The following is a 14,726-nucleotide window of genomic DNA, read 5'->3' as shown; positions in this document are numbered from 1 at the left end:
GGATTTGAGAAGGGCAGCAATAATCTCAACTCCTAATAGGACTTGTTACAATTTGAGCATTAGGCTCACCTCCCACTCCTATCTAAGATCAACAGATGATTCATTTTCACATTGAATTTCTATTTCAACCTCTTGACTCTCATCCTCACTCATGCTGTAAGAACTCGTTATGATAATGATGCTGCAAGAAACGATGTTAAAAAAAATTAGTCGGAAAATCTATATGCTGCTGTCATAGTTTATTAATTTCAAATTTGTCAAATTAAAAACATTGCAATGAATTTTGATGTAAACATTGAAGTTTTGAACAATGAATTTGAGCGTATTATTCCAGCAAACAGTGATTAAAATGATGATTTCTAAGTTTTCTAAGTTTCTAACAGAAGGGTTTTATGTTTTTACTTTTATTTTTCAATGTTCATTGTTCAATGTTGAGCTTTTGCCTGTCAATGACAGTCATTCATAAATTTAAATGCAAAAATCATAATTTCTCAGTTCTAACAGCTGCATTGTGCAATGAACAATTTTTATGATCAATGAACAAAAAATGTTTTGAAAGAATGGCAAATGCCTACCTTTAATCTTGCTGTCCTTCTCTTGCAAGAATGAAGAAGCTCCTCTTGGCTTGCTCTCTCCTAAGTCTCCTTGCAGCTCAAACTCAGACTTCACTCTTCCTCTTTAGACTGCAGTGACTGATTTTGTATGAGGTTGTGAATAAGAATGAGGTACTATGTCTCTCGTAACTTTTTTGAGATGCCAAAGGGGAAAGGCTTGAGTGAGGATTAGGGTTAGGCCTTTGAAGTGACCTTTTTTCTTTGTTTAAAAAAAAACTCACGAACATTACTTTCTGTTGTGGAAGACTTAATCATATTCCTTGGGGTGTCGATGGACGTCTAGGAGCCTCGGGAACGTCCCAACACCTCCTTTGGCATTTTTGGTGCAAGAAGCTTTCGAGAAACGTCCCTTGGTGACGAAACATCTCGGAGATGACGGAGGAAACTTGGTGGAAGTGGAGGGACGATGGGGGGATGTTCCCTAGGCATTCCTACGTCTTGGGGATGCCCCTATCTTGAAAACTCTTGCATTTTCAGGGGGGACGCGTCCCCATGGAACATTGCTTGTTTGCTTTGGATAGTTATTTGTTGATGATTATAGTTTTTTGGGCAACTTACAAGTGCTTTATATAGAATTTCCATAGTCAAGGGATGTAGTTCTATCCTTGGTTCATCACTAGTCTACTTTTGTAAGAATTTAATGTGAATAAAAATATTTTTTATTACTATATTGGTATGCATTGTTATTTCTATTCTTTATTTCGAGTATTGGTTTTATTAGGTCAAAGAGTAAATATTGGCAACATTTCTCTATAGAAGTCAAGTCTAATTTAAGATATTCATAGCCTTAGAGACCGCAATGTGGCCAAGACCAAATGTTGCTAGAGCAAAGAGAATAGTGAAGTTGAATATGAGAAGTAGTTGAAGACTCTACTAATGTGATTTCAAAGTCAAGTATGCCTCGAAGTAGAAGTCAAAGTTAGAGATATCAAATCGTTCAACGTACAAGGAATAACCATACAAAGGAAGAGTGGGTGGAAATATATAGACATAACAATTGGTAGACGAAGCGTGCGTTGACCTTGCAGAGCAAGTTTTGTATGAAGAATCAGTACAGCCTCCTTTAGGTGAGAAAATCTAATTGGGACATGGAGTTTGAAGACTCCTTCAAAAATGAATAGGGGGAAGCGATGAGAGAAACCTTTGAGGCATTGAAGAGTTTTTAATAGAGGAATGAATTGAGCCACAAGCTCTAAGGAAAAGGGTTGGAGCAAGGAAAAGAGATCCTAAAGGCAAAAAAATGGTGTGAAACATTGAAACGACAAGGAAATTAGAGGATTCCCATGTGTTTGAGAGTGTAGATTAGAATGTCCAAGTCAAAGTTCTCTAAGAAGCAGGTTCTAGGCACTAAACTTGGATCAAGGTAAAACTATGGTAACACTACCATCAAGCCCCATTTTAGAAAAGACAAATGCTACCTTAATAGTAAATTTACAAGAGATGGATCAAAGGATCCAGTAAGAAATTGTAAGAGTAGTGAAACCTTCTGGGCAACAAACTGCTAGAATGACAAAATATATTGGCTACAATTCTTTCTAGCCATCGTAAGAGGTGTTGCCATGAAATATCCCACCCTATTCTATAATTTGAATTGAATTTTTGGAATATTTTCTGTCTTTTTAACTCTTTTCTGCTTTTTCTACGTTTACTGATTTTTTGATTTTGATGTGTAAATATTGAAATATAAATGCTTGGAAATAATAATAACAATTCTAGACAATTTAACAACAATTTATTCAAACTTTTAACGATAGATTGCATTTCAATGATTAACAGTACATACCTTTATCAGCTATAGATAATATTATTGATGCTGAAAATACAAATCAGATGCATAAATTCCAACGCCTCTCTGAATGATGATATTTGCTGATTATTGGAGTCCACAGCAGATCTGAAAACTAGCTTTAAAAAACCCACAGAACCTTGGAACATGTACAACCAACTCTTGAGAAAGTATGGCCTGATTTGGAAGATGGAACAGTGGGAGTTATGAACCTTTAAACCATCTAAAATCTGCAAATGATTGATCTTCAATCTACGCTTGAATTGATTCTCTAAATGCCCTTTTGCAACTCTGTAAATCAAAATCCAATGCACAAGTATAATCTCTGGATGAGATTATCCACTTAATACCGTTGGATGATATCTCACACCTACAGGTATTGCCGCCTTTGAGAGTTTTCATTCCCAGAAAGCTTGAAGCTTTAGCAAAACCCCTGCTGTTCATTCTCAATCGAATTTCAACAAAATGAATAAGTGAATGAATGAATAAAACAGAGTTCAATTAACTTTTTATATGCCTCTTCAAAACCCATGGCCCCTAGGAAATCAAATGCATTTAATAAATTGCATTTAATTTCATTTAATGGCATTAAATAAAGTTGGTGTCCCAACTAGGCTTAATAATTGACTTCATATCATTAATATAATTTATGAATCAACAGAGATTAGGAATCAAGTTCATGCATATTTCTGAGATTAAAGATAATTATGCTAGTTGTGATAATAAACTCAAAGCAAGAAGGTTTTTCAGGTGCCTGATAGTTTTCCAGTTTGTTGATATTCTTTTGGCAGATTAGGAGGTGTTTTGGGCAATGAAGCTAATATTCTTTCACCTGAATTCATAAGAAATAACATGGATCAGCAGCTGTTGCCCTTAATAAATTGATCTAACCAGGAGGTTTCCTCAAATGGGCAAAGGTAATCTTGAAACATAGTAGATATTTCATTAATTCAAAGCTGACAAGAAAATCATAGGTTCAAATGGAAAAAAAAAACAAGTTTCAAAGCTGCTAGTGGCAAATTTTCTTTCTCCATTTTCTTAAAAAGTTGTGAGATAGATAACACTGAAAGAAAAAGAATGAAGGTGATGTCAATACAATTCCAAAGGAGAGAAAGCTAAGGTTGACTGTGCTGGTGTTTTAATTTGTCACTTTGAGTGACAACATAAAAAAAAAAGTCAACAAGAAAATCCTCTCTTCAAATTCGCAGGTGAAGCTCCCTAATTTAATCTACTCCATTGCGACTATAGTGTTTTTTGGAATTTTTTATAAAGATAAAATAACTCAAGTAAACTTGACCTATCTATTTTTTATTTCAAAGATTAGAGTAAAAGACTCTAAAATTTCCTATCTCACCAGCAAGTTTTTTAATTTTTGCAAAAGTAAACTATAACATGATTTAATATTAATGTTATCTAATAAGTAAATCAAATATCATTAGCATCACATCCACAATTTGAAATGTATGAACCTAAGATAAGAATAAGGATAAGCAAATACTATCAAACATTTAGAGTTGCTTCATGAGGGCCAAAGCAAATGCTATACAAAGTTACATAAAACTTCTCTGTTCCTTATTCTTTCATTTACACAATTGCAAGAACATGCCTTGATTTAAATCAAGATTTCAGTATCATAAATTTACTTCAATCTTTCTTCCTCTTTTGGTTGTACAGTTCTCTAACTTTCTAACTCCCTTCTAAAGTCCTATTGGTCTCTCATGAATGAATCTGTCTGATTGAAGAATGCAACTTGCTCTTAGCACTTATTTATCTTTCTTTAATGGATATCCTATCCCTATCTCCTAAAATAAGAATAAAATATTCTAGACTTAAAACAATTCAAAAAAGAAAGAAATAATCACAATATGCTAAAATAGGCACTCAACTTTTTGCCCAAAATAGCATGTGGACAAAATTGAAATTTTTCAAAAAATTACTAATTTGGTCATTATATAAAATCTGATTCTGAAATATTTGACGATTGAGAAGGTGTTGTTTCTTTTTCTATAGCCAATTGGACTTTATTTTAAAAGTCCCTTTATCTCTATCATAGATGGCCGTTAAATGAATCTTTCTTTTCTCTGTTGAAGTTGCAGAAAAGCTCTGCTTCATTTGACCAGCACTTGATAATTTGGCAATTTGAACCTAAAAGCTCCAACCCTCTTCTTTTTTTTAGGTTTAAGTTTTATGCAAAGGGGTGTGGGAGGGCTTTATTTTTTATTAATTTTGTGTTTTTTATTTAAAATCAATTTAAAATTTGTTGTGCCGTAGGGTATTGTCAGGCCATCCCCTAGAGTTTTCAATTATTTTGCTGGCTGTATTGGGGATATTTCGGAATTTTTGCAAATTTATGGGACAGTGCAAGGGCTTTGACCTGTCCCCATTAACCCGAGACATTGCCTACTGGGGACATGTCCTCAGGTTACACAAGGAATAATTAATTAATTCAATTAAGTTGCCTAAGGTCCTTCATTTTGCAGGCACCTTATATTTAATTAATTATTTTATTTAACTTGGACAGTTTATTAAAAAAAATGGCTTTTGGTAATATTTCAAATGTTGAAAGGGGGTGTAAAAAGTGTTATAATAATATTAATATCTTCTATAATGGTCATCTTCTATTTTTAGCAGTCATATTAGTTGTCGACTTATTTAGCTATTTAGCTTTTTAGTTGACTTATTTAGCTTGTTAAGTTAGCTTTTTATTATGTAATTAGCTTTTAAGCTTTATTTAGCATTTAACTTTTTCTTTTTATTTAATTATCTTTTAATCTTAATTTAGCATTTAGCTCTTTAATCTTTTACTTTAATGTTATGTTCTAATTATAGAACATCGTCTTGTAACCTCTATATATACGTGTGTATATCGTTCGATGTAATCATCCGATTATTGAATCATTCATTCAATTTATTTTTCAAAAAGGACAGTTTGAGAAGAGAATTTCAGTCTTGGCATTTTATTTTTCAAACCCTATCTTTGGAGATTGAGCACCTGTTCATCTTTCTGCTCTAGGACAAAAACCATACAACAAAGAGTGGTTTCAAGAATAGAAACTTCTTAGCAATTTGTGAGTGGGATTCATCCAAGATTCATAGGTGTGCTAAATGTTATAAAAATTGTGAAGATTTGTATTCAAGATTGAAATACCATTTTCAATTTTGTGGTCATTTCCAATGGGTTGAAGATTGAAGGTTTTGTTATAAATTATTTCAATTTGCAAAGGAAATCCTAATTGAGTATTGGAGAGGTGAGATAGGGATGTGAGGCTAAAGGAAGCATATTCGAAGATGAGGCATTTTAAAAAGGGTTTAAGATCATAAATTTTACAGCCACTACATCTTACTACAAATTTTTGAGATGAGCCATAGAAAATTTTGCATGATACAGTCAAACATGGGAAAGGAAATAGGTGACAATATAGTTTTAACTTTGAAGTGTGTGGGCTCAGCAGCCAGCTACACCATTTGGTAAGAGTTTCAGAGAAGGCATGAGATACTATACATGAGGCACTGATGTTTCTAAGGGTTTTAGAACCCTATACTTCCAGCTCTATATGTGTGTGTGTGTGTGTGTGTGTGTGTGTGTGCGCGCACGTTCTAGAAGTAGAGATAGCCCATTCTTACTAAGAGTAATCAGAATTCACTGTAATTGTGGATTCAGATCTGCTGTCAGCATTTACTCCTTATTTGCCCCTATAGTTGAGTCTATACTAGCAACTAGTAATTTCAACAGCTGTCTGATCAATAGTTTATAGCAATCTGGAACAGATTTGTTGTCATTTCAGTGTGCAGTGATCATATCAGCTGTTATGGAAGTGATTGTAGTGGCTTTATGGAAATAGTGCAGGTCTGAGAATGAGGTCAAATGTGCTTCTGATTAATCTGTGTTTGTATTGTATTCATTCTGAGCAATGGTATTAGTGAATTATGTGTTAAAATCTGAGTACACTCTGATGAATGAAATTAATGGTATTCCATTGAATGGAAAATATTTATATCAGTTTTTGTTTGATTGTTAGATGATCATTTTGTGAAATATTTGCAAAAATACACAGAATAGTTGTAGTATTTTAGTACTGTTATTAACTTATTTCATCAAACATTCGTCAAAATACAAAAAAATACCTTGGCACTTTACAACTGTCATAACACTAGTATTGATATCATAAATACATCTATCTAAAAAATATCTCGAGTTATCAATCTCAAGCTATCTTATTTACTAAATAGATTATATTTTACTTTAGAATTATTTTATTTATTACGTACATACATGGACAGAAATTTTAATTTTTATCTAAAAATTTAAATTATTTTATCTACATTATTAACTTTATAATAATTATTTTTGAAAAATCCACCAAAATATCAAATCCACCATTCATGATATTTTGGTCAGTCTTTTGATTTGTTTTTACTTTCAGAAGTGTAGTTAATATAATATATTTGTAAGTTACTTTTTAATGCTTTCACCTGTAGGCATTAAAAATATATTTTAAAATTTTGATGTTATATGTGTGTGTGTGTGTGTGTGTGTTGGCTCTAAAGAATTTTTCTTTCATGGTAATGATGCAAGCCAGCACCTTGCCTGCAACTTCAACACACTAACACAACTACTTATCGGTGACTCTCGGTTAATTTCTACATGTTATCCAAACGAAGATTGCAACAAACATTCATTACTTATTTTAAATCATCTAAACAAATTAGATTTGTAAAACAATTTACAATTTATGGCCTTCACATGGCCTCCCTCTTCCCAAACTCTGCCCAATCATTCACTATGCATCTGATAGGATTTCCTTTCCTCACGCATTCAAATTTTTACTCTGCCTTCTCAATATTTACTTTGCAGCCCACAATATTTTTTACTCTCTGTTTTGCTGGCCAAAAGCCATGCCCTCCACTTCTTCGAAGCCACATTTCCCTCCTTCACCAGGCCAATTCTGCAGCTTTATCCTTCTTGGCCCATACCGTTTCCTTTTGCTATCTTATTTATCATTTTATAATAAACTTCGACAGTTGTTACCTCCTCTGATTCCTTTCGCAACTGGGGCAACTGTTCCTCTTCAGGTTTGGTGCCTTTCGTCTTCCTACCAACGTTTCGATCTTCTCACTCTGTCTGCAAATATTTTATATCATCTGCAATTTGTTTACCTTAATAATCCTCCCCATCTAAGCTCATTGTCTCAACATAGTATAAACCATCAGAATAGCAGGGAAGAATTCATCATGGTTAACCTTTACAATGTCACCAACTTTTACATCTTTCCAGTGACGTGTTTCAAACTCTTCATTTGCTTTGCTACTAAAACAAAGTCATTGTTAACTTTTTTTGTCAAGCTTGCCACAGGGAAAGTCTTCTACAGCTTCTATTGCCATTGAAATTCCAATGACAAAAACAGGAGGAAGAATGGTCGTGAAGGGGTTTGCTGGTGCAGTTGGTGTGAGGAGAGGGCTGCAAAAATAAAAATTTGCAACTCTTCAAAACTGCTCAAATAGTCCTTTGGGCAGAAAAGAGAATACCATCTACATTGTTTTTTTTTAAGTTGAGATTTTGTTACTCGGATACTTTTGTCTATCATCATTTCTCTCATATATGTATACAATTCAATGATCAATCATACTCTTCTCCTGATATTACAAGAGATTTGGAAATACATGGAACATTTTGATCATATCAGCCGCTTTGAAACTGTCATGTCAAACACTTTTTCTTTCTCTGTATTGCTCTACAAGCACTCTCCTTGTTCAGGTTCTTGGTTTAATCTTCTGCACCTTAGAACAGAGCGCTACTACCTATTTTTCCACCAGTGAGATAATATAATTGCTAGGTACTTATTTATACCTGGTTTATCATCGTCTTTAAGGGGTTTGCATACTGACGTCATAGAGCATCTGCAAAGCTGAAGAGAGATGCCAAACAAAATTGATATAAATCAAAATTGAACAAAACACCAATATTTTGGTTGGTGCTGATTGCTTATAAACCTGCGTGCTCCTGCACCAGGTCATGACATTAACTGCTTCTCCTCCCTGTTGCCACTTTAGATCATGCCTTTTAATGTAATTATAGGAAATATTATTGATCATAATGATACATATAAAACATTGTTATTAAAATGGGACATTGATGTCCTGAAATGCTAAGCATGATTGTTGGCACTGCTGTAAATGTAAGATGTATATTAAGAGGTTAAGGAGCTTGTTAATTTTAACACTATAGTTCCATTTTGTGTATAGATTGGTCTCTTGGACTTGATAGTTAATGAGAAGGGCAGGGTTAACAGGTCTCATTTACTTTAGCTGTATTTTAATGCATAAAACGTTAATTGTCATTTTGGCAGAGTTATTAAGTAATATTGCTTAGATATGTTTCCTCCTTTTCATTTACAGAAAATAAAAATGATTATGATGTGATGAAAAGATCCTTCATGTGGATGAGAGGAGTTAATGGCGAACAAAATTTTCAGTCCCCGATGGATATGGATCCATGGATGCAGATCAAACGAAGTTCTGATTCTTTTCTACAAGGATTTCAACCAGACATGTACCAAGAAAAAAAGACAGTAGCCTCAGATGATATGAATTTTGGACCCTCTAAACAAGTGTTACAGTTTCCACAGTTGCAACTTATGGCATCTCAAGAACTTCAAAACGGATTGAAGTCACAGGTGCAGAAGAATGCCATTCAGCAGTCACAGAATCTTCAAGAGCACCTTCTTCATCAGCAAGTTAAAAGTTTACAGCATCAACTGCCACAGGAAAAGTTTGTGCAACAACTGCACCATCCATCACTACAGCATTCTATGAAAGAACATAAGCCATTATTCGAGCAACAGCTCTATCAGCAACAAATATTCCATGTTCCAAACGTTATTGGTACTTTGCCACAGCTCCCATTGTCTCCACATCAGTCCACCCCAAGTTTGAAATCATCTATAAACTCAAAACCAGTCTTAGCGAATTCCTGTACAAATCTTGATTCAACTAGAGATTCTTCATCACCTCATCAAAGAATTTTGGGATCTTTAGGTTCAGAAGAAAGTACCTATAGCATGATGCTTCCCAAAACATGTCAGACAGTCTTGCAGCAACCCTCTGGCATTCTTCCAGGGCCTGGTGTTTTTGAGGATAGACAAAAATCCCCTGCATCGTGGTCCTCCCCTAAGAGGTTATCTAATAATCAACCAGTTCAGCATGTTCCTACAGGACAAGTGTCCCCATATTCATGTCGCCCATCACAACCTGTATCACAATCCAATATTTCACCACATTCAGTATTATTGCCCCAATTCACATTTGAGGTTTGTTCTTCTGGACAGGAGAGAAATCAGCCTGACTCACAAAGCTCATTTCTCTCTGGTTTCAATGTAGACACGCCATCCTCAGTTATATCTAACACAGAATCAAAAAATGCTGGCAATAGTCCAGATCCATGCAACATGTTATCTGCCACTAACCTACTCAACACTTGTCCCCCTAGCTCCAATTTCCTATCACACTCAAGCACAGTTTCCTCAAGGGGCTTGGAGGAAGGTGATTTTTTGGAATGTGCAACAAATCTTGCACAGGTGAATCCGTGCACAAGAACTTTTACGAAGGTCAGTGTCTTTTTATATTTGTCCATAATGTTTTGTGGTTATACTTTTCCACCTGAATGAATTTGGGTGCATTGCCAGGTTTACAAGCTAGGTTCAGTTGGGAGATCATTAGATGTTATGCGCTTCAGGAGCTATCCAGATTTGCGCAGTGAACTTGCACGCATGTTTGGCTTGGAAGGCGTGCTTGAGGACCCCAGATCAGGCTGGCAGCTTGTATTTGTTGACAAGGAAAATGATGTCCTCCTCCTTGGAGATGACCCTTGGGAGTATGCTGCCTCGTCACTTATTTAATTGGTTTTTGCATCTAGAGAAAAGCAGCTGCATGTTTGTTTTCTTAATTTAATCTAATTTCATGATACGTTTCTTAATTTCTGGGGTTGAATACTGTGTTTTCAGGGAATTTATAAATAATGTCCGGTTCATTAAAGTACTGTCTCCTCCAGAAGTACTGCAGATGAGCCAAGAAGGCATGGTGCTCTTGAGCTCCAATCCGGCCAAACAACAAACAAGTAGCAGTCCAGAGGAGTCTATCACTAGGCATGAACTTTACACCATGGGATCCCTGGAATATTGAGTAAGGCATCACTTTCTGTTGTAAAGATCACTATTGAATATTTCGAAGGGAATGCTAAACCATTTCTTATCTGAACAAAGTATTATGTATGTTTGAGCTGGGTTGCCACTAATTGCAAGTGCTTTCTTTATTATCTTTTCTTTAAATAAAAAGGGACAACATTAATCACATTCCTTGCTAGTTTTGTTTGGCAAAGTGACCAAATCTTTTGTACACAAATAATCGATTTTAATAAACTTTGTTTGCATTTCTTAATATCTTATCAACGGTTGCATTGAGGAGCCTTCTTGTTCGGTTAGAAAGTTGATATGCTTAACAAGTGATACTCTACTTATGTAATAATCTAAATAATATAACCCTACTTATCTAATTAGCTTAGTCCTTTATAGAGTCCTAATTCTTAATTTCGATCCTTCGTTAAATAAATCATATCAGCATTATCTCCAGGTATTCTGAAGAACTATTTCTATTTCTAAATGTATTTACTTGTCTTTCCATCATAGGAATGCATTTTACTTGTATTAGTTATCTCATCCTGGAAGACCACTTTTGAATACACTGTAGCTAGTCTGAAGCAGAGTCTCACATGTACGTAAATGTTGGTAATTACTTATGATTTCCCTTCTTACGATTTACAAGGCTGAGGAAATATACCTGCGTAAACATATGAAGGAGACGTATAGTCTCCCCTCGGAATTTATTAGCATTTGAGCGTAAGTTTATGTTTCTCTAGACTCCAAGAAAGGTAGACAAGACATGGCAAGAGAAACAGTTTTGGTTGAAAATCCTTGGCTAGACGTAAATTGAATATGGAAAATAAAAAATATTAAAATAGTCCAATTATAATGCCATCAAAGAATAGAAGCCACAATCAATTCAATTTATTTGGTCCAAAATATTAATTGTAGGAAGTTGGAAATTTGCTTGTGAGAATACTTCATATTATCCCATCTTTTCTTATTGGAATTAAGAGACTCTGCATGTGTAACTATTTAGAAAATTAAGATAACGCTCCCTACGTGTGTGAATCCTCAAGGAAGTTCAATTGCCACAAAACACCTAGAACTAGTGACATACAATAAAATTAATATCTAATTAAAAATTCAAATATTACTTGATTGCATTAATAGAGGACATATACTGGTCAACTTGAAGTTATGATGTGATTTTAGGCTTAAAAAACTTTTCATAAACTAAAAACTCTAGATGGTTTTGCTAACAACCATTTTCTATGTTTCAAGGTGAAGTGTTGTATATGAGCGGACCATAAAATTGGAAGAAGACATACTTAATGACAGTATATTAGTTCGAAGAGTATATTTTTTCAATCCATACGATATGACAGACAATAGAATATTGACAGTGTTCATCCTCTGACACTGTGTCACAATTTTCATTGTATTCGAGCTAATCCCAGGGGATGGCCTTCTGACATTTTGTCTAAAACATAGCTCGGCTGATCACCGTACTGATTTTTCCAATTTCATCCTCATCTACCCCTACATGCATTGACAACACTGTATGGTTCACAGGTAAGGTATACTTATACTTTAATTGCATTTTAATATAAAATTCTGTGTACCAAAGATTTTATAAAGCTTCGAGAATATCCAAAGGCAACCTATACTACACAACTTAAAAACTGAAAATAAAAAAGACCCATATAAATCATATATTTAATTAATACTACTATAATTAATAAAAAGTATTAAATAAATTTCTTTTTACAATGAAAACAAAATAAACAATAAAACATATAAACAAATGATTACTTTGAATATTAAATGGTGTATATTTAGGAAACAGCTATCCAGCCCCTAGAATGCACTAAGACATCATTATCTTTTATACATTATAATAGATGTTTGGTACACATTCTAGGAGGTGGCTAGCCATTCCCTATACTTAGCATGAAAACTGATCAGGCCAAAATAATTCCTTCCCATTTGACTCTTCTAGAATTTAGAGAAACCTAAAATTAATTTAGTAATATATTTGGAGAATTATCCTCAACCTTTGCCTATTTATTTTGTTTTATTTAATTTAAAGATGTGATGGCAATATTATAAGTAGCTTCTTAATTTATCTTAGGGTTTTAACTTGTAAAATATCATCAAATAGAAATGTAATGTCACCACTTTGAAATACAAGTTAATGGTAAATAATAATAAAATTTAAAATTAAAATATACAAGTATAAGTAAAAGTAATTAAATTTTAATTAAGGAATGGTCAAAAGACATGAAATGAAAAGTTGCGACGCCCTCAAACATGAGATATAGAAGGAAGAAGAGAATCTCATTTGATGGGGGAAAATGGGGAATAAAAAGTGCAGATCTGATTCAATAAGAAGGGCAGATCTGAATGTGAAAGGTTGTGTCCCTTTCAAAGGGCATAAATAATGAAGAGTTGCACCCTTCCAAAGGGTGCTAATGGTGAACGGTCGTGTCTCTTGCCAAAGGGCATATATGATGAAGAGGTGTGACCTCTCCCCCACATTGGAATATATAAAGTGGAGGGGTTTTCATTTGAGAAGGAATGATCCATGGAATTAAACAAAATATCTGAAGCATTAAAAGCAGATTTAGGGGCAGACCTAAATCAGAATTATAAGAAAATATGGAAGAATAATACGAACATTTATCTAGGAGATCATAACACATAAATTTGGAAACAATAATAAAATAGGCATCAAAGGAAAAGAAGAGGAAACATTAAATCAATAACTAGAGAAACAACATCGAATTGAATCTGTCCAAATTACCACAGCAGATTGAAAGTAAATAACCTGCAATAATTCTACAAGAATATTGGGCAAGATTTAGTGTCCTCCCAAAAGGGGACATTACAAGAAAAGGACACATGAAAATAATACAATATTTATCATATTGGATACCATTACCAAACAAATTGGTAATGGCATAGTGTGATGGATAATGTTGTGGTGTTGTGATCCTTCCCACAAAGGTTCAAACCCCTATTGAAGTGTTATTGTTGATTGTTCATGTTCGGGATGAGGTCCCCCATATGTGGTTTCATCAATTCATAGCTCTAGGAAAGTTTTGATGAAGCTAGTGGGAAGGTTCTCCAATAGTGTCTTTTAATCACAATACTTGTCATTGAACCAAAACTTTGGTGATGGTGATGGTGTGGCTATTAAAAGTGTGCAATCATTAGCCCAAAATAGCATTTTTGTCGAGCATGGTAGATCTTTTATCATCCATTAGGGTAGTTTGGAAGAATGTGAACATTGTTGGTCAAGGACCTTCTTTAGATATGAGACATCGAACATAGGATGTAGAGTGGACAATGGAGAAAGACATAGCTTGTAGATCAAATGGATGAAATGAAGAGCATACATGTATTGTAGAAAAAATGTATAGAAACATAAAACATATCTAGGAAGGTAACAAATGTTAATTTTTAGACTTTTAGATTAATACAATACTCAGAAAATAGAAATCTATCTAAATTTCTAGATTAAAGTTGATTTCTGTTAGTGTTAGGATTTTCCAGAATTAAGCATAAGTAGAGAAATGAACAAAATGATCTCACAACACACAAGTACCCTGGGAAAACCTTTTAGGAGGAAAAACCCAGCAAGAAAGATCCTCAGATTTGATTATGTATTAAGTATAATGTTCTGATTACAACTTATCTCTTAGGGCTTTGATGAAGGAGTTCACTTAGCAATTAGGTTAGCACACAAGCTGCTTCTTAGGTTGTCTTCATCAATCAACAATAGGTTTGTAGTCTGTTGTTCAGGTCTGCACTTCTCCTTAGTAGATAAATCAACAATTAGATCTGTTCTTTCAGCATTCACAGGTCTGCTACAGTTCTGAGATAATATGCAGGGCCAACACCTCTACTTGGATGGAGATCACACTTTCAACAACAGAGATGACAATGAAGGAGGAGCTACAAAGTTCACACTTGACTGGAAATGAATTCGCACCTTTTTGATGTATTTCACATTAGCTGGTTGTAGACCGAATTTGACAATTGATGTATGTGTTGCAAGTGTATGTAATGTTTCATTTTGCATCTTTATTTATATCCATCTTATCCTTACGTAGGTGTCGGCTTTAGAATGTGGTATTTTGGCGCCAAGATATTTTATCTTTTGATTTAGTGTAGTGTGTCCTTTTA

General features: G+C 34.2%; 1 protein-coding gene across 2 annotated transcripts in view; it reads left to right on the top strand.

Annotated features, from left to right (window-relative positions):
• Positions 1-10,840, top strand: part of LOC131037169 (auxin response factor 12) — a 172,570-nt gene extending 161,730 nt beyond the window's left edge. For both annotated transcript variants that reach the window (XM_057969240.2, XM_057969239.2), the window contains exons 12-14: positions 8,797-10,004; positions 10,083-10,270; positions 10,401-10,840. In XM_057969240.2, the coding sequence (XP_057825223.2) occupies positions 8,797-10,004; positions 10,083-10,270; positions 10,401-10,578 (1,574 nt within the window). In that variant the 3' untranslated portion in view covers positions 10,579-10,840. The remainder of the gene's footprint in view (positions 1-8,796; positions 10,005-10,082; positions 10,271-10,400) is intronic.
• Positions 10,841-14,726: the final 3,886 nt, after the last annotated feature.

The sequence above is a fragment of the Cryptomeria japonica genome, chromosome 9, assembly GCF_030272615.1.
Source record: "Cryptomeria japonica chromosome 9, Sugi_1.0, whole genome shotgun sequence".
NCBI classification, from domain to species: Eukaryota; Viridiplantae; Streptophyta; class Pinopsida; order Cupressales; family Cupressaceae; genus Cryptomeria; species Cryptomeria japonica.
The sequence above is the reverse complement of the archived record's forward strand: the minus strand, read 5'-3'. Positions and strand labels throughout refer to the sequence as shown.